General features: G+C 35.3%; 3 protein-coding genes across 4 annotated transcripts; all 3 read left to right on the top strand.

The window, feature by feature from the left end:
- Window positions 1–4,021: 4,021 nt before the first annotated feature.
- On the top strand, window positions 4,022–5,610 carry LOC131623917 (uncharacterized). Its single transcript, XM_058894911.1, has 3 exons — window positions 4,022–4,235; window positions 4,901–5,394; window positions 5,463–5,610. The coding sequence occupies exons 2-3, from the start codon at window positions 4,904–4,906 to the stop codon at window positions 5,608–5,610; spliced, it is 639 nt and encodes a 212-aa protein (XP_058750894.1). The 5' UTR covers window positions 4,022–4,235; window positions 4,901–4,903.
- An 8,657-nt stretch (window positions 5,611–14,267) lies between these two features.
- Window positions 14,268–17,697, top strand: LOC131623958 (uncharacterized). 2 transcript variants are annotated; one of them, XM_058894966.1, is made up of 7 exons: window positions 14,268–14,500; window positions 14,690–14,839; window positions 16,208–16,701; window positions 16,770–16,896; window positions 16,985–17,260; window positions 17,337–17,438; window positions 17,521–17,697. In XM_058894966.1, the coding sequence occupies exons 3-7, from the start codon at window positions 16,211–16,213 to the stop codon at window positions 17,695–17,697; spliced, it is 1,173 nt and encodes a 390-aa protein (XP_058750949.1). In that variant the 5' UTR covers window positions 14,268–14,500; window positions 14,690–14,839; window positions 16,208–16,210. The 2 variants fall into 2 exon arrangements, with proteins under 2 accessions (XP_058750949.1, XP_058750948.1); XM_058894965.1 differs by lacking the exon at window positions 14,690–14,839.
- Window positions 17,698–17,750: 53 nt separating this feature from the next.
- LOC131623916 (uncharacterized) lies at window positions 17,751–19,178 on the top strand. Its single transcript, XM_058894910.1, has one exon. It carries the CDS (start codon window positions 17,751–17,753, stop codon window positions 19,176–19,178), a length of 1,428 nt encoding a protein of 475 aa, XP_058750893.1.
- The last annotated feature ends 5,276 nt before the right edge of the window (window positions 19,179–24,454 follow it).

The raw sequence follows: 24,454 nt of genomic DNA, 5'->3' as shown, positions 1-24,454 counted from the left end.
TCTGAATCTAAAAACCAATTCTCTAGATCTTTTACCCCACATACACAACCAGAAAGAAAAATACGTTAATAACACTACACAATTAAAAAATAATTAATACGCAAGAATAATTGAAAATAGCCAAAATTAATAACAAAAACAACAATATAAAAAATAAAAATAAAACTAAAACCTAAAAAGCAAAATAAAAATAAATCTTAAGCACAATTTAGTTGCTTTATTAAAATTAATTAACAATCTTCGACAACAACACCCAAAATTGATGGATACTTAGCAAGTGTACTAAACTTGTCGTCAAATAATAATATTTATAAAAAGTTCATATCCATAGGGATTGCTTAATCGCAACACAATACCATTGTACTGAAATTACTAAATTGAGGGATTTTCATAAAAGATTTATTTTCAACATAAAAGAAAATAAAAAGAGGAAAATTATCAGTGATTAAAAAAGATCAAGCCTTTCTCGAATTCTTTATTTGTCACTGTTTGGTAATTGCTTCTATTCCCTTAAAGTGTTCTTCTAATATCACGATGAATTAACAAAATGGTTTTACCAAATTCCTTGTTGTATAACCCTCTCTTTTAATAACACTTATTTAATCTCTTACGTGAATTTGAAATCAAAACATATTTTATTGCGTGTTAATTCTTATATCACAAAATTATAATTCTCTATTAATAAAATAATTACTAATTTTGAATAGTTAAATTAAGTCAAGTTTCAAAAGTTAGGGTTAACAAAATTTAAAACTTTGATTAATCCATATATTCTTAAAAATACAAAAAACATTAAGAACTAATATAACTGAATAATACTATAATTGCAAATTAATAGAATAGTATTTGACCAATTACATGGTTCAAACATATAAAAATAAATTCATCTCAAAAGGGCTAATCTAAGAAAACTTAACTATTTATAATCAAATTATTCATAACAACAAGTTTAGAAGAAAGATACATGAATTTAGAGATGGAACTTAGTCTACAGCGGATGAAAACCTCCGAGCTCTGTTTCTAAATCCTTGTAGTCATCAAATTGTTATAAAACTCTCATTTCTAAAAATTCTGCCTATTGTTCCTTTTATAATGGGAAAAACACGCGTCCAAATTGCGCCGCAATTTAAAGTAATCACGCTATGATTTTTCTAATAACTAACTATTTTGCTAGCTTTTATTTTCCGTTAGTCTCACCTCAATCGGATATACTAAGCTCAAGATATGATTGAATTACTGTTTTCTCCTTTGTCTCAAATATTGCAAAGTTTATCTTTAAACAATGTAATCTCCTCTAAATACTACTAAAAATACTAGAAACTAGTGATAAAATATTATGATGACAGACTGTCATCTAGAGATAATGGGTTTCCTTGTCGGAGGCCTCTAGACGAATTAAAATCTTATAACTTCTCATTATTCCTCTTAAGAACTATTTTAAAAGATGTGATTATGGTTTTATGTGCTCTGTAGGTTAAATTTTTTTGAGGTTTTGATGATGACAACTCAACAAGGCAAAGTTAATCATAAGCATCATCAGGCAAAAAACTATAAAAAAGGAAAGTTGACTAGGTTATGATGTTGAGCGAAAAACGAGACAAATCAATTTTCATTATCAATATTGAAAGGAGCTGAAGATGTGAAAAATCTCCCAATCTTGCACTTAATTTTTTTAAATCTTTCTAACCAATTATATGTAAATTTAGGCGAGTCTTTAACCCAATGTAAATGCTTCCCCTCCTGATGACCATCAATGGTATCAAAGTCTAGTTCAAGTAAGGGACCAACTTCTTGTATTGAAAGTCTTATTGGCATGGTGGTAGTCATGCAGCGTGTCCAGTTGTAGTGCCCATGATGAGTAAGTGTGTTTGTCAATGGTGGTACAAGTATGCGGATGAAAGAGCTTGCGCTTAAGGGGGAGCATAATAAATAAACTCACACTTATGGGGGATTATTGAGAAATAAGTGTGAGTGGTTTTGAGAAACAAAGTGTAAGTTCTAAGTCCTTCATTGCTTGGAAAAATGGAGGTTGAACACTTTATAAGTGAGAAGACACATACACCTATCACATTAAGGTTTTGGATGAATATGTGGTGTCTCTCTCATTTGTTCGAGTGAGTCTTACACATGATAGATATTACTCAAGTACATTTAAATGTTTTTCTCAATGTGCCACATACAAATATGATGATTAACACGTGGAAACACCCTTGCAACTGCATTATTAATAGCGACGTCTTGATTAGGATAATGTTTTAGGACAAACTCCATACATTGCTTCTAACCAAGTACTTAGCAACCACATAAAACTTTCTTCAGTTTCACCCCATAAAAGAGCACAACCAAAAATAATGAATTGTCGGTGATGATTAACTCCAGTGAAATAAACAAAAGGCATTTTGTATCTATTTGCTAAGTATGTTGGTTCAAAAGTCACAACATCACCAAAATATTTATAAGCTATTCTAGATCTTGAATCAACCCAAAAGCAATTTGTTAGCTGTTCTTCTACATCCATTTGAAATGCATAAAAAAATCTTGGGCTCTTCAATTGATAACTTTTAAAATATGGTAACATTAACTGAGCATCTCCCTTTTCTAATTCTTTTTGTCAATTATCACTACGTAGTCAATCATATTTTGTTGATTAAATTCAACATTATCTATACTATCACTTTTCTATTAGTATAAATATATTTTTAATTAAAATAAATTAAAATTTGTGAAATCAAGATTCTCAATGGAAGATCTTTTGTTTTGATGAAGACAAATCATACATGACAAGAAGGAAAAGATGATATTCAAGATAAAGCATCATGTGTAAAGACTTTGATTCAAGCTATGGATTCTTTGGAATAGGTATAATCATAATTATCAATTACTTAAAGTCTTAGATGCTCAAAAATCAAACCACAAAATTGCATAGCATACTCCTTCTTAAATCTCAAGTTTCATAAACAAAAACTGCTTTTTTACTAAGTGTAAATCGATTTACACTTACTGTAAATCGATTGCTTGCTGAAGGTTTTTACATGCGCTTCTGTTTTTGCTTGTGTAAATCGATTTGCACAATATAGCAATCGATTTGCACTGAAGGTTTTTTGAATTTTTTGACTGTTAGAAGTTGTGCAATCGATTTGCACAAAGGTGCAATCGATTGCTTGCTGAACGTTTTTGAAAAACAACATCTTTTCATTACACCTTCTCAAACACCTTTTCATTAAAACCTTTCCTTTAATCTTGGCAATGGTTCATGATTAAAATACAGAAACTTGTGATATTTCAAGAGGTGTTATGAACATCTATATATACTCAAAATTTCAAATTCATTCTTCACCTCTTCCAATCAAAAACTCTTAGAAATTTTCAGAAATTCACATTATTTTTTTCTTCAATCTTTTTCAAGATATTTTCTACACACTTTCATATCATCCAAACTAGAAAATATTTTGAGCAATCTATTACTTTAAAGAATTGTGAATTATTATCATTGGAAGGGAAGATCAATCAAGTGATTGATACATTGTTCTACTATTCAAACTCTTATACAAAATCAAATACTTGTTGTATTCTTGTTATCCAGGATTGTTGGAAACAAGTTAGACACTTTGAGAGGATTGTTCTCATAAGTGGTCTTAGTGAAAAATCCAAGAGGATTGTTCTTGGTCCAAGAGGATTGTTCTTGGTGTTTGGTTAGGCTTGTACAAGATACCAATTATATTGAAATCTCTTACTGCGTAAGGGGACTGGAGTACTCTCGGTTTGTGAGGGGAACCAGGATATATCCTTGTGTCATTTATTTTTCTGCACTTTACATCTTTTAGTAACATCACCATAAACCAGAAAAATAATCACTTTACACCATAAAATCGAAAAACTTATAAAGTACCTAATTCACCCCCCCTCTTAGGTATATCTGATACTTATAAAATTTTATTTTATTTATTAATAAATTAATATAAATATATGACATGGGAGAGAATAATTGAACCCAACCAAATTTCAAGGTCCTATTGTATTCACTTTAACCATTTTCTCTTTGTTACGACGGTGTGATAATGGACGCTACATTTATCAAATGAAAATTTGCCGCGATCCAATTGGACGCTACACTGTAGTAAACCCTATCTCCACATTTCCCATTCTACCCGTTTCTCCACTGTAGCCGCCAAGAAGCACCATTTCTGAAGCTGCGAGAGTGCTCCTTTAATCTACACCGTATCTCGCAACGCAAGGTCTGTGTTCTTTTCTATACATTAGCAAATTAGGGCTAACTTTTAGGGCTCTTTGGTGAAACTTAACTTGGTAGGATAGTTACATAATTTCCTAAGCAATAGCAAGTAAATTATTGAACATCTGAAACAAAATGTATGGTGGAATCGTTTAGCTAAAAAAATAACACTATCATACCATGTAGCTTTAGACATACAATACTAAGTTGATGTAGTTTTGTTCCTCACTGGCTCTTTTGTAATTTTTTGTTTGTGACTTGACTCTGGTGCACTCATAGCTTATATTAGGAGTTCAAAGTATGTAAGCAATGTTATCTGTGATGTTAATGGAACACATTTTTGGGAATGATATGTTGTTTGTTAGTAGAGAGTAAAGCTCAATAAGGCGTTGGTTGTATGCTGATAATTTAGTAAATTTTTATGTATTTGTCTGTTTGTGTTGTTTGTAAGCGGACAGTTGAGCTCAGTAGTGCGCGATCCTGTCTAAGATCCAATATGTTAGCTGCGTGCTGATAATTCAGAAACTATGCACATACTTATCATATATATACTTTTTTTCGGACTTGTTTTTTTACAATTGTCTATAATACAGAGGTTTTTGCTGTTAAAATTTTTAAAGTGTGACCAGTACCCCCTTGATAGCTAATAATTATATGCGTAATATGCAGAGAATGGATCGTAGTTGGATGTACGATAGGTTCAATCCTCATAGAAGAGGCTTGAAATTTGAGTTTATTAACGGAGTTCAGGAGTTTATTAAGAAGGCTAAGGAACAACCCTGCTTTTTGTCTGAGAGAAAGATCAAGTGTCCATGTGAATCGTGCAAGTGTCTAAAGTCTTTCACTCCAAGAGATGTGAAAGGTCATTTGTACAAGAGTGGTTTTAAACCAAACTATTCGATCTGGACTGAGCACGGAGAACTAGAGCAAAATATTGGTCTATTGAATCAATCAAATAGTAGTGAACATATAGAGGAGAAGGAGGAGCTAGTGGAGGAGGAGGATCCCAAAACTCCTATTATGGAGGAGTCGGAAGAGGAGGATCCCGAAACTCCATATACAGAGGAGTCAGAAGAAGAGGAGAATCCCAAAACTCCTCAAGAAATGGATTCAAACAAGCAGAATGCTGATGGGAAGGTTCTTATACGACCTTGTGGACGAGGGTAAGTTAGAATGTTATTTGTTTCGTTCTTTAACCATTTAATTTATTTGTTATTTGGACTTTTTGCAGGTGGGCGCCTAGCTCGGCGCCTGCTGCTGCAATTAAACACAGCCTTGGAAGGGCCCCGATGACCCTGCTCGGGGGAGAGGCTTCTTGCTTCAGTGGCCTCTGGTCTCTGATTCTTCCTGCTCTTTCTTTGTGGAGAGCGGGAATATGATCTCCGGCGGCGATGTCTTCTAGGTGGAGAGCGTGAAGAAGATGGGGAACGCCGACGGTGTCTCCTCGGAGGTGAGCGCGAGGAGGAATAGAAGCGCGACTGGTAATGTCTCCGCGGAGGGGAGCGGCGCCGTCGCTTCCTTTCCAGCTCGTGGATACGGTCGTCCTGAAGTCGGAGGAGGCTGTTCGTCTTTTGCAGTTCTTTGAGCAGGCGGACAGTGATGGGGTCAGTATCCTCGGGGATGTTGAGCGGTTCCTCCTCTTCTTCATGACGGGCTCTCTGCCTGTCGGAGGTGTGGGTGAATGAGGAAGCAGCGTGCCCGTCTCTAGCGTCAGTCTCATTCTCATTTTGGGGATGTTCAGGCCCATTGTGGGTTCGGGCCTGCTCGTCTTCCCCGTTCTGAACGTGTCCCTCGGGAGGGTTTTGTTCGACATTCTGAACCTGTTGGAGGCCCTGTAGCTGCTGGATGTTCTGGATCCGCTGCCTCCTAGGTTGCGAGGTCTCATGTCTCGGTCTTCTCTGTCCGGCAAGAGCATGTTGTGGTTCTTCTTGCCGACGACGATTCGTCACCTCGCGGGTGGAATCTTCGATCAGATGTTCCAGGAGGAAGGGATCGGAGTTTGGGATGTTGTTGTTGTTAGCCATGACGATCGTGAAAGTTTATGCTTTGATCTTTGTTAAAGAAGGGGGAGCAAGATTCCCACAGACGGCGCCACTGATCGTACCTAATCAGAAGAATCGTCAAGGCAGCGGAATCTGGCTTGGAGAGCAAGATGGGGGGGTACCTGCAAGGTTCTCCGATGCTTAAGTTAGTAGCTATCAGAGAATGAGGGTTGAGAGTGAAGAATAGAATACCTGACCCTCTGGTGAAAGAGGGTATTTGTAGCCCCCAGCGCTGGGCCAAGGTTTCCTAATTGGGCCAAATCCAATTGGAGGCCCACGTGCTAGGAAACTGCCAGAACGTCCTTGTGCTAGGGCAGAGTCAGCAGGTGACCCACGTTCTGGATGAGCATAGCGTAGGGTTCGGAGATGGTTGACCGAATCCCCCGCTGCGTGACGCGTGGTCTTCGTGCGTGGATATCTCTTGACGGTTATCCAGTAAATGGGCCCAATGATTTGGGCCTGCTCGGCTAGTGAGAAGAGCTGGGCTTGCTCGGCCCAGGCCAGAACAGTTATATTTAAAAAAGTTGTATATATAAAATATTTAAATAATTATATAAATGTATTATTTAATAATTATATTTAAAAAAAACGTTTTAATTTACATTTATATAAAAAGTTAATAATTTTAATTAACAACAAAACATGCATATATTAATTAAAATACATTTAAATATTTTATAATAATTAAATAATACATTTATATAATTATTTAAATATTTTTTATGTACAGCTTTTTTAAGTTATTATAAAATAATATTAATATTTGTAAAATGTTAAAAAGTTAATATTTATAAAATGTTAAAAATTTATAATTTTTTTTATTAAATCTATATATATTTATTAACGTTTTTATTAAAAATATTTAAAATTTTTAATAAATTTAAAATATATATAAATATGTAAAATTTACGTTTTTATTTACGTTAATATATTTTTATTTGTAAAATTTTTATTTACGTTAATATATATATTTATAAAAAATTTACAAAATATATATAACATTAAAATGTTAAATTTAACAGTTAACATATATAACATTAAAATGTTAAATTTTTATAATATTAAATATATATAACATTAAAATGTTAAATTTTTATAACATTAAAAATATATATAACATTAACAGTTAAATTTAAAAAATTTAAAATATATATATAACATTAAAATGTTAATAAACATTAATAAAGTAATATATAAACATATATTAATATATTAGTAATAAAGTATATTAATAAATAAATAAATAAAGTAATATATAAACGTAATATATATATTTATTTGCTTTGGAAATTATAATAGGATTCAGCATTGTGCTTCGGTGGTTGGTTGTGCATCTATTAACCATTGTTACCTGGGTTCGAAACCTAGTTTTTGCAAGTTTGATTATTTGCAATTTTGCAAGCTTTTCAAAAACATGTCCAGTCAGCAAGATACCATAATTTTGCAAGCTTTCCAAAAACATGCCCAGTCAGCAAGATACCATGCCTAGTCAGCAAGATATCATGCCTAGTCAACAAGATTCCCCTCGCCCAGTCAGCCAAACAAGGGATAGGGGGTTCCTGAAAACAGAATTTTTTTTGTTAAGGGGTCAAGGCTAAATTTTTTTTAATAAGGGGGAAAACCGAATCTCGCTAATTTGGCAGGGGGTGAATAGTATTTAACCCTAAAAAATAATTAATACGCAAGAATAGTTGAAAATAACAAAAATTAATAACAAAAACAATAATATAAAAAATAAAAATAAAACTAAAAACTATAAAACTATAAATAAAAATAAATCTTAAACACAATTTAATTGCTTTGTTAAAATTAATTAACAATCTCCGACAACAATGCCCGAAATTTGATGGATACTTAACAAGTGTACTAAACTTGTTGTCAAATAATAATATTTATAAAAAGTTCATATCCATAGGGATTGCTTAATCACAACACAATACCACGATGAATTGAGGGATTTTCATAGAAGATTGATTTTCAACAGAAAATAAAATAAAAAGAGGAAAATTATCAATGATTAAAAAAAGATCAAGCCTTTCTCGAATTCTTTATTTGTCACTGTTTGGTAATTGCTTCTATTCCCTCAAAGTGTTCTTCTAATATCACGATGAATTAACAAAATGGTTTTACCAAATTCCTTATTGTATAACCCTCTCTTTTAATAACATTCATTTAATCTCTTACGTGAGTTTGAAATCAAAACATATTTTATTGCATGTTAATTCTTATATCACAAAATTATAATTCTCTAATCATAAAGTAATTACTAATTTTGAACAGTTAAATTAAATCAGGTTTCAAAAGTTAGGGTTAACAATAATTTAAAACTTTGATTAATCCAAATAATCTTAAAAATACAAAAAATATTAAGAACTAATATAACTGAATAATACTATAATTGTGAATAGTATTTGACCAATTACATGGTTCAAACATATCAAAATAAATTCATCTCAAAAGGCCTAATCTAAGAAAGATACAACAAGTTTAAAAGAAAGATACAAGAATTTAGAGATGGAAATTAGTCTTCAGTGGATGAAAACCTCCAATCTCTGTTTCTAAAATCCTTGCAGTTATCAAATTGTTATAAAACTCTACTTTCTAAAAATTCTGCATGTTGTTCCTTTTATAATGGGAAAAACATGTGTCCAAATTGCGTCGCAATTTAAAGTAATCACACTACGATTTTTCTAATAACTAACTATTTTGTTAGCTTCCATTTTCCGTTAGTATCACCTCAATCGGAGATACTAAGCTCAAGATATGATTGAATTACTGTTTTCTCCTTTATCTCAAATATTGCAAAATTTATCTTTAAACAATGTAATTCTCCTCTAAATACTACTAAAAATACTAGAAACTAGTGATAAAATATTATGATGACAGACTGTCATCAAGAGATAATGGGTTGCCTTGTCGGAGGCCTCTAGACGAATTAAAATCTTCTAACTTCTCATTATTCCTCTTAAGAACTATTTTAAAAGATGTGATTATGGTTTTATGTGCTCTGTAGGTTAAATTTTTTTGAGGTTTTGAAGGCAAAGTTAATCATAAGAATCATCAGACAAAAAACTATAAAAAAGGAAAGTTGACCAGGTTATGATGTTGAGCGAAAAACAAGACAAATCAATTTTCATTATCAATATTAAAAGGAGCTGAAGATGTGAAAAATCTCCCAATCTTGCACTTAATTTTTTTAAATCTTTCTAACCAATTATATGTAAATTTAGGCGAGTCTTTAACCCAATGTAAATGCTTCTCCTCCTGATGACCCATCAATGGTATCAAAGTCTAGTTCGAGTAAGGGACTAACTCCTTGTATTGAAAGTCTTCCTGACATGGTGGTAGTCATGCGGTGTGTCCAGTTGTAGTGCCCATGATGAGTAAGTGTGTTTATCAATGGTGGTACAAGTATGTGGATGAAAGAGCTTGCACTTAAGGGGGAGCATAATGAATAAACTCACATTTAGGGGGAATTATTGAGAAATAAGTGTGAGTGGTTTTGAGAAACAAAGTGTAAGTTCTAAGTCCTTCATTGCTTGGAAAAATGGAGGTTAAACACTTTATAAGTGAGAAAACTCATACACCTATCACATTAAGGTTTTGGATGAATATGTGGTGTCTCTCTCATTTGTTTGAGTGAGCCTTTTACATAATAGATATTACTCAAGTACATTTAAATGTTTTTCTCAATGTGCCACATACAAATATGATGGTTAACACGTGGAAACACCCTTGCAAGTGCATTATTAATAGCGACCTCTTGATTACAATAATGTTTTAGGACAAACTCCATACATTGCTTCTAACCAAGTACTTAGCAACCACATAAAACTTTCTTCAGTTTCACCCCAAAAAGGGCACAACCAAAAATAATGAATTGTCAGTGATGATTAACTCCATTGAAAAGAACAAAAGGCATTTTGTATATATTTGTTAAGTATGTTGGTTCAGAAGTCACAACATCACCAAAATATTTGTAAGCTATTCTAGACCTTGAATTAATTCAAAAATAATTTGTTAGCTGTTCTTCTATATCCATTCGAAATGCATAAAAAAATCTTGAACTCTTCAATTGACAACTTTTAAAATATGGTAACATTATCTGAGCATCTCTCTTTTCTAATTCTTTTTGTAAATTATCACTAAGTAGTCAATCATATCTTGTTGATTAAATTCAACATTATCTATACTATCACTTTTTTATTAGTATAAATATTTTTTAATTAAAATAAATTAAAATTTATTTTATTTATTAATAAATTAATATAAATATATGGAAAAAAAATTTAAATATCTAGGTTTCATAAAAAAAATACGAAAAAAACCATGTTTTCGGGGTATTTACCAAACTGTCTAGGTTTGGCATACCAGAACACTGAATGCGCCAAATGAAATGGCGCATAGGTGTATATTTTGGGTGCATGCGCCAAATGAAATGGCTTGCCCTAAAATTCCCATTGCATGCGCCAAATGGAATGGCTCATAAGTCTAGGGTTTTGCCCTAGAAGCCAAACCATTTGGCGCCATAGTTCTAGGGCTTTTTTTTTTATTTTTTTTTTTCAATTTTTTTTTAATTCATTTTAAATTGGGAAAATGATAATTTTTTTTTTATTTGTTATGATGTTTACTTAAAAAAATTAGTAGAATATTTTTTTCGGCTTTAAAATGAAATGCAGAAAACGATAATCAAAAGTGTAACATCGATTGCAATATAAATTAAAAACTAAACATCGATTACAATATTTTTTAAAAACTGAACATCGATTACAATATAATTTAAAAGCTAAACATCGGTTACAATCAAATTCAGAAACGACACAGAAGACTAATGAAAAGTACAACAAAATGATCAATGACGGCCATCACCAAGATAGCCATCCGTTCCGCAACCTGGTCTTGTAATGAGCCGTTTACCGCGATCGTTGATTCCGCCGCGAATATTGACACCGCCTCTTGCCCTAGCCCTACCCCTGCCCCTTTGTGCTTCTTGTTGGGTTTGTGTCACCGGGGCTGGTACTGGGATGTCACGTGGATCGCTGTCTATGAATTCGTCGATGCCCCCATAATTATCCGGAAAACCGATGTTGTAAAGTCGGTTACCCATTCCCTCAAATGTGTTTAGTCGTGGCGGTGGTGTTGGTTGGGAAAAGACTTCGGGTTCATTCAACGACTGTACTCTAAGATTGCAATGGGTCCTATTGCAAGCGTTTTTTACCAATGTCCCAATTTCAATGAAGACAACACCGTCAAGTTTTACGAAATGGAGATTGCCAATGACGAAGACTTGCAAGATATGTTCACCACCCACGAATACTGTGGGTTGGATTCCATCGAGCTGTACGTCACTCTTCAGGCTGAGACACAAGAAACTAATGTTGTCCAGTCACAGGTTATTGACCCACCAGTCAACGAGCAAGACGAGGTTGACGTCATTGACGAGGAAGAAGACGATCTGGAAACCGAATTTGACGACATGGTCAACGAGGAATCCGACGACGAGCAGCAAACCTTGGTGCCTCCAACTCATGCGTACGCACCTCCAGCACATATGGGTAACTTGAACCTCCAAGGTGACGAACCATCATCTGACATCTTCTTCACGCCCTACATCCAAAACGACGAAGAATTAAAGGAAGGAGACAAGTTTCCGTCTAAGGAGGCATGTCTGAGAAGAATAAAAAAATGGCACATGGCGAACAACGTTGATTTTGAAGTAGACCGTTCAAACCTGGAACGGTATGTAATCACTTGTAAAAATCCAGAGTGCGGGTTCAGACTGTTGGCCTCTTATAGGAAGAGAAGTAATGCATGGAAAATAGGGTCGATTACGCAGAAACACACGTGTGTCAACCCTAACAATTCCCAGGATCATACAAAACTCAGTGCCGATCTTATGTGCCAGGAGATCTTGCCTCTCATAAGCTCTGATCCGTCTCTGAAGGTTAAAAATATAATATCCCACATCGTCACAACCTTCAACTACACTCCATCTTACAGAAAGGCGTGGGTTGCAAAAACAAAGGCAATTGAGACAGTCTACGGCAACTGGGAGGAGTCATACAAAATTCTTCCCCGATACCTCAATGCGCTACACAGTTACGCACCTGGCACTGTTACGATTCTAGAGACACTGCCCGCGCATGCCCCGGATGGAAACCCTGTCCAGGGAAACGGAATATTCCATCGGCTTTTTTGGGCGTTCAAACCTTGCGTCCGAGGTTTTGCACACTGTAAACCCATACTTCAAATTGATGGGACATGGTTATACGGCAAATACAAAGGAACCATGCTCATGGCGGTTGCACAAGACGGTAACAGCAACATATTTCCAGTGGCATTTGCTATCGTCGAAGGTGAAACTGCAGCGGCTTGGAGTTTCTTTCTAAGGAACCTCCGGGAACATGTTGCTCCCCAGCCTGACATATGTTTAATCTCTGATAGGCACGCTTCCATAGAGAGTGCTTACAACAATCCAGCGAACGGATGGCATGACCCCCCTTCAAAACACGTATATTGTATTCGCCACATCGCCCAAAACTTCATGCGGGAGATCAAGGACAGACATCTAAGAAAGGCCCTAGTCAATGCTGGTTATGCGTTGACCCAACCCACATTCCAGCATTATCGGAGTGAGATTGTAATGACAAATCCAGAGGCAGGTACTTGGGTAGATAATCTTTCCAGGGACAAATGGACAAGGGCTTACGACAATGGCGTGCGATGGGGCCATATGACAACTAATCTCGTGGAATCCATGAATGGCGTTTTCAAAGGCATCCGTAACCTACCAATCACAGCACTGGTGGAAGCCACATACTTTAGGATGGCTTCACTCTTCTCAACAAAAGGCAGGAGATGGGGTGATGTTAGGCAAGCTGGTCAACTATTAAGCGATAGTTGCATGAAATTTATGCAACAGCAGTCGGCAAAAGCGAACACTCATCAAGTGACTTCTTTCGACCGATTCAATCGCACGTTCAGTGTGCGCGAGACAATTGACCACAATGAGGGACTGCCAAGGCAACAATATAGGGTTCTTCTTGACGAAGATTGGTGCGACTGTGGAAGGTTTCAAGCTTTTCGTATGCCTTGCTCACACGTCATAGCTGCATGTGCGTATGCCCACCGCGACGCTATATCACTACTGTCTCCGATTTACAAGACTCAGACGTTGCTCAGAGTTTACAGTGTTGCGTTTCCTGTGGTGGCCAAGGAGGATTACTGGCCTGAGTATGATGGAGAGGTAGTTTGGCACAACGACGCAATGCGGCGAAAGAAAAAAGGGCGTCCCAATAGTACACGGATTAGGACCGAAATGGACGTCCGCGACAAAATGGAACGAAAATGCAGCATTTGCCGTCAGGTGGGGCACAATATAAAGAGATGCCCTAATCGTGGCTCGACATCGTCGCAAGTTTAGTATAATCTGTATTTTTTTTAATGCAATGTATCAGTTTCGCTTACCACCTCTTGTAACCGTTCACCTCTTGTAACCGTTCATCGGTCTTTCATCAATAAATTGAGCTTTAATAAAAAACCGATATCGATAACGCATACATTACATTATTTAGGGTTAATAAGATTTTACAAACTTGATTTATTAGACGTTTTTACGAAAATAATAGACCGAAATCGAAAACGGTACGCGAAAATACCCGAAACGGGTTAATTTTGAAAAAAAAAAATGGCCCACACATAGGAGCCAATTGGTTTGGCGCCTATGTGTTAATAGATGACCACATGCGCCATTTCAAATGGCTTGCAATTTCTTGCCCTAATTTTCCTTCTTATGCGCCAAATGGTTTGGCTTGTGTGACATGCATGCGCCATTTCATTTGGCGCATTCTCTTCCAATATGTCCCAAACCCAGACAGTTTGGTAAATACCCTGAAAAGGTGGTTTTTTCTGTATTTTATTTATTAAACCTGGTTATTTTAATTTTTTTTTCAAATATATGACATGGGAGAGAATAATTGAACCCAACCAAATTTCAAGGTCCTATTGTATTCACTTTAACCATTTTCTCTTTGTTTACGACGGTCTGATAATGGACGCTACATTTATCAAATGAAAATTTACCGCGATCCAATTGGACGCTACACTGTAGTAAACCCTATCTCCACATTTCCCATTCTACCCGTTTCTCCACTGTAGCCGCCAAGAAGCACCATTTCTGAAGCTGCGAGAGTGCTCCTTTAATCTACACCGTGTCTCGCAACGCAAGGTCTGTGTTCTTTCCTATACATTATCAAATTAGGGCTAAATTTTAGGGCTCTTTAATTTGGGATTTGACTCCATAAATCGATAGCTTACCTTCCTAAGAAGCTTCTTAGTTTACTTGCGGTTGTTGCTTTACTTGAGGTTGAACTTTTTGCATGTCGGTCTATAGTTTATTTCTTCCAAATTTTCCCAGTTTGTGATCGCAGTGTGATAGGACCCTGCTGACTGTGTTGCTGAATCACAAATGGATATTGGAGTGGTCCCACCTAAGGCCATCATTCAGAACGTATATTCTAGAAGGAATAGGGTGAGGGAATATTAGTTACGTGACATTGCGACACAGGTAATTATAAGTGTTGGTGCAGGTGTCCGACACGGACACACTTTTTCCAGAGGTGTCAGTGCTACATAGGTTACGTGATGTGGCTAGTTATTCTTACACATTCTGTTAGAGCGAATCTATACATAAGCGACAGTCATTCATGAATTCTGTTGCTTAATTTCAAGAGATGGAGCTTTGTTCTGGTTATCACAATCTTGTAAGAGTGTTGGCTCACCATTACAGTTAATAAATACGTCTTTTCCATTTTTCCTTGAGTCCTATCACAGTGAGCGTGATTGCCAGTACAAATACTATCTCTGTTAGTAGGAGAAAATTGTCTGTCCGGTTAAATAGCTTTATTGCTGTTTTTATTCTTGTTGGACTACTGTCCTTAACTACAAGCTTTTATTAAAATGAGTATTTTAAAACTTGGTATTGAAGTTTCTTTTAGAGTTGTGTTTGGACATTTGCCATCTTTAGCACTCGAAAATGTTTAAGACTTGGAAATTTTTACACTCAATTTACTTATTCACACTCAGTTTGTTGCTATTTTATATGCACATATGAATAATTGGAGAATCATAATCCAGAACCTTACTGTTTTCATTCATACTAAACTAAAATAGTTGATACAAATAGAGTGAATAGCATAACTAAGAGATTCAGAATAGCTTAGTGAAAATCAATAAGTGATTCATTCAATCTAGATTGATTGAGAAAAGGACTAAAGATCTTATAAATCCAAGTAACAATTTTGATGTTTTAACCAATCATATATATATAAATATAACTTGGTAGGATGGTAACAGAGTTTCCTAAGCAATAGCAAGTAAATTATTGAACCTCTAAAACAAAATGTACGGTGGAGTCGTTTAGGTAAAAAATAACACTATCATACCATGGAGCTTTAGACATGCAAATACTAAGTTGATGTAGCTTTGTTCCCTACTGGCTCTTTTGTAATATTTTGTTTGTGACTTGACTCTGTTGCACTCATAGCTTATATTAGGAGTTCGAGGTATGTAAGCAATGTTATCCGTGATGTTAATGGAACACATTTTTTGGAATGATATGTTGTTTGTTAGTAGAGAGTAAAGCTCAATAAGGAGTTGGTTTCATGCTGATAATTTAGTAAATTTTATGTATTTGTCTGTTTGTGTTGTTTGTAAGCGGACAGTTGAGCTCAGTAGTGCGCGATCCTGTCTAAGATCCAATATGTTAGCTGCATGCTGATAATTCAGAAACTATGCACATACTTATCATATAATATGCTTTTTTTCTGACTTGTTTTTTTGCAATTGTCTATAATACAGAGGTTTTTGCTGTTAAAATTTTTAAAGTGTGACCAGTACCCCCTTGATAGCTAATAATTATATGCGTAATATGCAGAGAATGGATCGTAGTTGGATGTACGATAGGTTCAATCCTCATAGAAGAGGCTTGAAATTTGAGTTTATTAACGGAGTTCAGGAGTTTATTAAGAAGGCTAAGGAACAACCCTGCTTTTTGTCTGAGAGAAAGATCAAGTGTCCATGTGAATCGTGCAAGTGTCTAAAGTCTTTCACTCCAAGAGATGTGAAAGGTCATTTGTACAAGAGTGGTTTTAAACCAAACTATTCGATCTGGACTGAGCACGGAGAACTAGAGCAAAATATTGGTCTATTGAATCAATCAAATAGTAGTGAACATATAGAGGAGAAGGAGGAGCTAGTGGAGGAGGAGGATCCCAAAACTCCTATTATGGAGGAGTCGGAAGAGGAGGATCCCGAAACTCCTTATACAGAGGAGTCGGAAGAAGAGGAGAATCCCCAAACTCCTCAAGAAATGGATTCAAACAAGCAGAATGCTGATGGGAAGGTTCTTATACGACCTTGTGGACGAGGGTAAGCTAGAATGTTATTTGTTTCGTTCTTTAATCAGTTAGTTTATGTGTTATTTGGACTTTTTGCAGGTGGGCGCCTAGCTCGGCGCCTGCTGCTGCAATTAAACACGCCATCCAGTCACATTTTCAGGGTCCTTTCCATCGCTGGAAGGAGACTCCAGAGGATGTAAGGGAATATTGGTGGAAGTTGTTTGGGGTCAGTTGCGTTTATTTAATTACAGTTTTTTAATTACTAACTAATTGCACCTACTTAATGATAACTGACTAGATTCCTTCTTTTTTAGGACATGATTGCTTGGGATCCTCGTGATCACAGGTTTATCAAAAAGACATTTCAAACGAGAGGCGCAAAGCGCCTTTCAGATATGCTCTCGAGAGTGAGGAAGAAGGGGATGAGACCTCATTGGATATGTGAAGAGGCTTGGAAGGGTCTTATAACCCATTGGGAGGGTGAAGCTTTTGTAAAGGTCTCTACCCAAAATAAGACCAATCGGGCTTCTGGTAAAGCTGCAGTCCACACCACAGGGCGCAAGTCTCATGTTGATGTGGCACTTAGTATGGTATGTATTTAATTTACACTTATTGTCTTGTTCATTTTCATAGGATATGATGTTTATATGTTGGTTTTTTGTGCAGGCTCGTGAACTCGGACGTTCTGTGGATCCTGCCGAGCTCTTCATGGCTACCCATAAAAACAAGTCTGGCAATTGGGTTGATAAACGCTCGCAAGCGACATATGTAAGTTGTTGGTCCTTATATTTTTAATTTTTAATATGGCTCTTGAGCAAAATGATATTAAGTTGCATTTCCTTTTGAGTAGGAACATTATCATGATCGTCTGAAGGAGGTACAAAAACAAATTGGCGAGGCCTCCCAGAATGGGGAGCAGGTTGTAGATGAGGCGACAAAGCTTGAGCTGTGGAAAGAGGTTGCTGGGGAAAGACACGAGGTTCCTATGGCACTGCTGATTTTGCTTCAAATTTTGGATGTGGTGTAACTTCACTGACTCAGGAGTCTCAGCAACCTTATAGGGGCAGGTGTGATCATGCCATGCATATTGAGGCTATTAATGCAGCTCGTCTGGAGGCTGCCACAGCACTTCAGGAGGCTGCTGCAGCACGACAGGAGGCAGCTGATGCAAAACAACGATATCAGCTTTTGGAGGAGCAGTTTCATAAGGTAGTGAAAAGCATGAAAGCTCTAGAGCGCCAGTCAGCAGGTGCTTTAACAAGTGCAAGTCTAGCTCATAGGAGACATCCTAACAATGATGGTGACCATTCACTAGATGAGGTCTTACCATTCTGTCGACGAAAGAAACGTCTAGCTATAAGGCGGCATTCTCACTATGATGACGATCATTCACTAGATGAAATCTTACTATACCGTCACCGAAAGCAACGTCAGGCTCAAAGGAGACGTCCATACTATGATGACAATTCACTAGATGTTGTCGTACGAAAGCAACATCAAGCTAAAAGGGGACGGCCTCTCTACGATGACGGTGATTTACTAGATGAGGTCGTACGAAAGCAACATCAAGCTAATAGGGGACCTCCTCACTATGAAGATGACACTTTGGTAGATGAGGTTTTGCCAAAGCAACGTCAAGCTAAAAGGGGGCATGCTCACTATGATGATGACAATTCGCTAGATGGGGTCTTACCAAGGCACCATCAAGCCAAAAGGAGACATCCTTACTATGACGATGATTTGCTAGATGATGTCTTGCCAAAGCAATGTCAAGCAAAAAGGGGACGTCCTCACCATCAAGATGACCACTCGCTAGATGAGGTCTTACCAAAGCAACATCAAGCTAAAAAGGGACTTCCTCAACATGAAGATGACCACTTGCTAGATGAGGTCTTACCAAAGCAACATCAACATCAAGCTAAAAAGGGACTTCCTCACCACGAAGAAGACCACTCGCTAGATGAGATCTTGCCGAAGCAACATCAAGTTAAAAGTGGACATCCTCACTATGATGAAGACGATTTGCTAGATATGGGGCATCCTCACTATGCTGATGATAATTTACCAGATAAGGTCGTCCCAAAACATCGGGCTCCAAGGGGACATCCTCAATATGACGATGACGATTTGCTAGATAGGGGGCATCCTCACTATGACGATGACGATTTGCTAGATAGGGGGCATCCTCACTATGACGATGACGAATCGCCATATGAGGTTGTACCAAAGCAAAAACAGGCTCCAAGGGGACATCCTCACTATGAAGATGACAATTTGCTATATGAGGCAGCTTCAAAGCGACGTCAAGCTAAAAGGAGACATCCTCACTATGATGATATTTCGCCTGAAGAGGTCTTACCAAAGCAACATCAAGCTAAAAGGAGACATCCTCACTACGACGATGATTCGCTAGATGATGTTTTACCAAAGCAAGATCAAGCTAAAAGGGGACATCTTTACCATGATGATGATTCACCAGCCAGACTCCGCCGTCGTTACCGTCGTTGAGTTTGATATCTTTGATATGTATTTTATTCTAAGACTAAAAAGTACGCCTTTAGTTTGGTTTATATTTGATATCGGTTTAGACACTGATATTTCCAGTCCAGATTTTGTTCATCAGATCAGTAATTATAAGCAGCATTAGCTTGGTGGACGCCATCTTACTGTGAGCCAGTCCTAGCCAAACCAGCATGAGAATATTTTGACGCTTAATTATGCCGCATTTTGTAATATTGTTTGGCAGTGACTGTCATAGTGACATTACAATTTAAATAGTTTTGAGTTTTATTCTGTCATCATATGACTTTCTTATTACGGCATGAGCAAGGTAGATTGCATTATTTTATAATTGAGTTCTAATGTATTTATTTTGGTGTAGAGTTCGATTGTTTTTCTTTTTGCTAGAGGGTTCTATTGTTATTATGTTGTAAGTTGCTTTTAATAAATAGATCCAGTGGGAGTATTTAGTGGTGATAAAACAAAAATAAAAAATGTATCATTGCATCTATTTTATATTATGTGAAAATGTTGCTTATTTTCTAAAATTTGTTTACTTATCTTTTAGGGGACTCAAAATTTTTATCTAAAAATACTTATTTCAAAAAGAGAAAATTAATGAATTAAAGAAAGAAAAAGAAAATTTTCAAAAATTGAATGAACGTCATTTTGAGTTGAGACGATTCAAAATTTGAGAGTGACTCATACTTTAATTTTTCTCGGTATCATAAAACTCATAATGAAAGGATAAAATAAAACAGCCTAACATTCAAAATGTTTTTCAAACCAAGAAGTAAATAAATTTTTTAAAGACTCAAGTTCAAAGACTAACTCATGATATTACAAATTTTGTCAAATCTACTGAAATCCTTCAAAAAAAAATCATAGGATCTAAATCATGAGTATTTGACAATGTCAAAATATGTTTTAAAGCTTCAAAGAATAAAACATATTTTGATGAAAAAGTATACTATTTTCTATTTACAAATACTTTTCGTCAACACACTATGATGAAAAAGTAATACACACTTTGTAGATAATTTTATTGATGATCTAAATTCCAATTTCATACTTAAAAAATGTACTTCTCTTTTTAATATCACAATTTAAAATAATATCACTTGAGTGCTCAAATTTTGTGTTGAAACTTTTATGATGTTTGAAAAATATGCATGATTTCAAAACTTGAAAGAATAAAGATGAACCCTTATAAAAAAAATTTGAATTGTGTGATAATGATTTTTAAAAGAGGTAGTTTGTTTTTTTATGTATAGAATCTTATATACATCCTTAATAACCTCTATGAATAGATGCATGGATTTGAAAGGGGTTTCATAAAGTCTTCCAATGTTTTACACATATTCTATTTTGTGAAAAGAAGCAATTGTTCAACTCGTAATCGTTTACGAATAAAGAAATAATCGAATACAACTTCTGTAATGCTTATATTTTAAAAAAATTTACAACTCGTAATCGATTACGATTTAGCAGTAATCAATTATGACCAAACCATAATTGAAAAATGCAACTTTCTATGGCTAGGTTTCATGTGTTTTCAAGACAAGTATGTGTTATTTGTTGATAGTCAACGCGCTATTCATCTCGGTAAGAATCTGACTTTTCATAATAGGTCCAAACACATTGATGTGAGATATTATTAATACGTGATGTTTTGGATGCTAAGTTGTTGGAGTTAGCTAAAGTTCATACAAATGATAATGGTTCTGATATGATGACTAAAGTGTTACCAAGAAGGAAATTTGAAGCTTATTATGATATTGTCGGTTTGGCGATTTCCTCCACATAGTTGTGAGGGCAGGTTAGTTGGGCTTGGGCCCCTTCCTATGTGGAAAAAGGTCTAAAATATGAATAGCCCATTTGTCTCACTTATTTAAGTGGAGAATGTCAATTTAAGGTTAAGAGCGATAGAGAGAGAATTAGGATTCAAAAGAGAGAAATCTATTCTCATTTTTTTTGCATCAATCTCACTAAATCGACAATCCTCGATTCGTTCACTGTCAGATCAAGCTGAAATTTTGAGGGGCATGTTTGCAACTCATGTATCAACTTTTGGAGCTACAGTTCTTAGTTATTTTTTCAGCTTTTTTTATTCTTATTTGTAAGTTAGTTTTGTTTTGTGATTCACAGTTGTTAGCACTTGTTTGTGAATCACTTTAAGACTTTCTTGTACCCTCAAATGATTATACTAAAGCTATTTCTTTGGTCTAGACGACTCGTGATTTTTACTCTCATATTGAGGGATTTTCCACGTTAAAAATATCGGTGTTCTTTTGTGCGTTTATTTGTTTGATTTGTCGTCTTATAATTGCTCTTGATTCTCAATGTTCCTACAAATGTGAAAAATTGTATATCCGCTGCGTATTGGTATGTTATTGTGTCTTAATTTCTCATCAAAGTGGAGTGAATATGTGGTGGATTATACCTTAGTTATTTGGGTATTTAACCGATTTAGAACAACAGCTGAACTCAATGTTGACCCATTGACAAAGAAAACAAAGAAGAATGAAAAAGAAGAAATGTTATATTGAATCAATCATTTATAAAAGTAATTTGTCACACGCACTCACGTGTACACACAATTTGTAATGAATTGTATTTTGATGTGACAAAGAGTCACGTTTATATAAGAATAATAATTAAAATCATCTTCGATGTATGCAACGTCTCGCATGATGGACTGTTTGATGGGTCCAACATTGAGATGCGATAATGGATTGCTTCAATATGAGACTACCAGTAGAACACGTATGTTCTCACAATTATTGAATTAGGTCACAGAATCAGATTTATCATATTGACTCGTTTGATCAATATGATCAAATATGGAATAATAATCAAGTCACTTGAAGCATAAAAAAATAATTCTCAATTATAAACTTTTTAAAATAAAGAATAATGTGAATGCAATTAATAACCAAACACGTTTAAATTCTTCTTTATTTCAAAAACATTATACATGCATGAACTCGTGAACACATAAGCAACAATAACGTACTATGTGAATCTGATGTAATACCAAAAGCATACTTTTTACGTACTGATATGTGTCAACTCTTTTTTATCTTAAAAGAATAATAATATTAATTAATAAAAATATATTTTAAAAAGTTCAAAATATATCTAATAAATTAAAAGAAAACTTAAAGTTAGACGGGAAAAATCCTATATAAGTCATTTTAAGACGGGTAGTGTAGTATAATTTCAACAAATGATGATGATATTATGGGAGAATTAGAGAAAAAAAAAGAGTTGACTGGGATTAGTAAGACTCGTGTAGTGGATTACACACGCAATGCACGCATAAGGAAGAGAATAAACGATGAATGTTGAATGATGACTGGGGCGTGAGAGTGATGATAATGATACCGAGGGTGGGATATTTATCCTGTCATGTCAAAATATCATGCACCGCTGCTTTTTCTTATACTTACTTCTTTTGGTTCAAACAATCAATTATTTTTACTAAAAAAATCACTTATAAAAGTTGAATTTTTAAGAGTACATATTTATTTTCTTTTGTCATTTACCTTTTACTTCACTTTTCTTAATTATTCAAACCAACGTGATACTAACAAAATAAAAAAATATAACCAACAATGTTTCATGTCACCGTCAATCTTAAGATCTTACTTACCTTCCCAATCCAATTGTTGGTCATAATTTTCCTCTCAACCAACCAAATTCATCCTTTTTCTTAATTCTATATTTTATCAACTCAAAGTATAATAATATGTGTAATTAATATGTGATTATATATTTTTATAGTTAAATAAAAAAATTTAAGATTTTTTTAAGTTTAAAATTTTGAGGGCTAAAACTCTAACTTAAGTTGTTTGGTCCTTGGGCCGGGCCGGGCCACTCCTATATAGGAAAGAAAATTTTCATTCTATATATGATTTGTGTCCTCACTACTTATTGTTATTAACAATGTAACTTCATTTTCATTATATTATGGAAACAAAAGAAAAAGACATCATTGTAAAGTGGCAACTTAAAAGCACTTATTTTTAAAATCTAAGAACAATTGGGTTGTTGTTTTGGAGGGTTGGAGTGAAGTTTCAGTCAATTGATCAAACACGTTGCAGGCTTAATGCCAAAATTTTATTGTCGGAATGCTTATATATTTTACTCCTCACGTGAAAATCCATCTTATAGTATTAGCTTTTTTTCCTTGTACAAACGAAATCTTATTCAATTCAAGAAATTTAAGAAATCCGAAAAAAAAAAGCTTTTTTTTTTTACAAGAACAAATTCAACAATTTTTATTCATCAAACAAAACTCAATATAAGGAGGTACCAAATTAAGGAAACTACGCCTAGACCAATAATTGGCCGCCTTAGTTAAAGTATGGACAACCGAATTCGCTTGACGCTTAATAAACTTTACCTCAAAGTTCGGAAAAAAACATAACAAATTCTGAATAAATTTGATAATAAGACTAAATTCAGAGGGGCCAACATTTTTGGCTTTAATAGAATTAACAACTAGCTGACAATCACTTTCAAAGGTAACATGAGAGAAATGAGATGAGATGGCATGATGGATTGCTTCCTTCGACGCCATGGCTTCAGCTTCATGAACAGAAAAAAGACCCACGTCCCAAGAAACACCTCCTCTGAATTCTGATGAATCTCCCCAAATGATCTCTAAAGCACCACCCTTTATTAGTAGTACCACAAACATTATTAAACCCTGCATCAACATTACATTTCACATGATTTATCATAGGCGGAATCCAAACCACTGGATGATTATTAGTATCATCCCCTATATGCTCCTCTCTAGCTAAAAACCAATCATACCAGTTATGATAAGCTTGTAAACCAATTCTTATAGCATCTTGACGATCATCTTGCCAAACCACATTATTTCTACTCCGCCAAACAACCTCAAGCATAACAGCAAATCTACCCGCATCCCTCCGGTCCTCTCGACTACAAACGTCAAAAATAAGTGACTTAGCGTCATGAAAAGAATGTAAACGATGGTCGATTATAGATGACAAACCTGCTGCCCGCCAACTTTGAGAAGTAGAAACACAACCGAAAAAAACATGCCAATCATCTTCATCTTGTAAATCGCACCAAGGACAAAGAGATGGACAAGGAACGTGATGTTGTTGCAAGTTATAGCGAGTTGGAAGGCAGCCCCTGCAAATTCTCCATAACAAATGCTTTGCTCGCGAAGGCGCGAAAATGTTCCACAAACTTTTCCAATTTCCTCCCATAACGTAGTGTGGAGTTCTACTTTGCACCCCTCTCCA

The sequence above is a fragment of the Vicia villosa genome, unplaced genomic scaffold (assembly GCF_029867415.1).
Source record: "Vicia villosa cultivar HV-30 ecotype Madison, WI unplaced genomic scaffold, Vvil1.0 ctg.000089F_1_1, whole genome shotgun sequence".
In the NCBI taxonomy this organism is placed as follows: domain Eukaryota; kingdom Viridiplantae; phylum Streptophyta; class Magnoliopsida; order Fabales; family Fabaceae; genus Vicia; species Vicia villosa.
This window is presented reverse-complemented; position numbering and strand designations above follow the sequence as displayed.

Coding starts and splice junctions, on each gene's coding strand:
- LOC131623958 (XM_058894965.1), top strand. CDS start 16,211: ATGGATCGTAGTTGGATGTACGATAGGTTCAATCCTCATAGAAGAGGC. Junction 16,702..16,769: donor ATACGACCTTGTGGACGAGG/GTAAGCTAGAAT, acceptor GACTTTTTGCAG/GTGGGCGCCTAGCTCGGCGC. Junction 17,439..17,520: donor AACGCTCGCAAGCGACATAT/GTAAGTTGTTGG, acceptor CCTTTTGAGTAG/GAACATTATCATGATCGTCT.
- LOC131623916 (XM_058894910.1), top strand. CDS start 17,751: ATGCATATTGAGGCTATTAATGCAGCTCGTCTGGAGGCTGCCACAGCA.
- LOC131623917 (XM_058894911.1), top strand. CDS start 4,904: ATGGATCGTAGTTGGATGTACGATAGGTTCAATCCTCATAGAAGAGGC. Junction 5,395..5,462: donor ATACGACCTTGTGGACGAGG/GTAAGTTAGAAT, acceptor GACTTTTTGCAG/GTGGGCGCCTAGCTCGGCGC.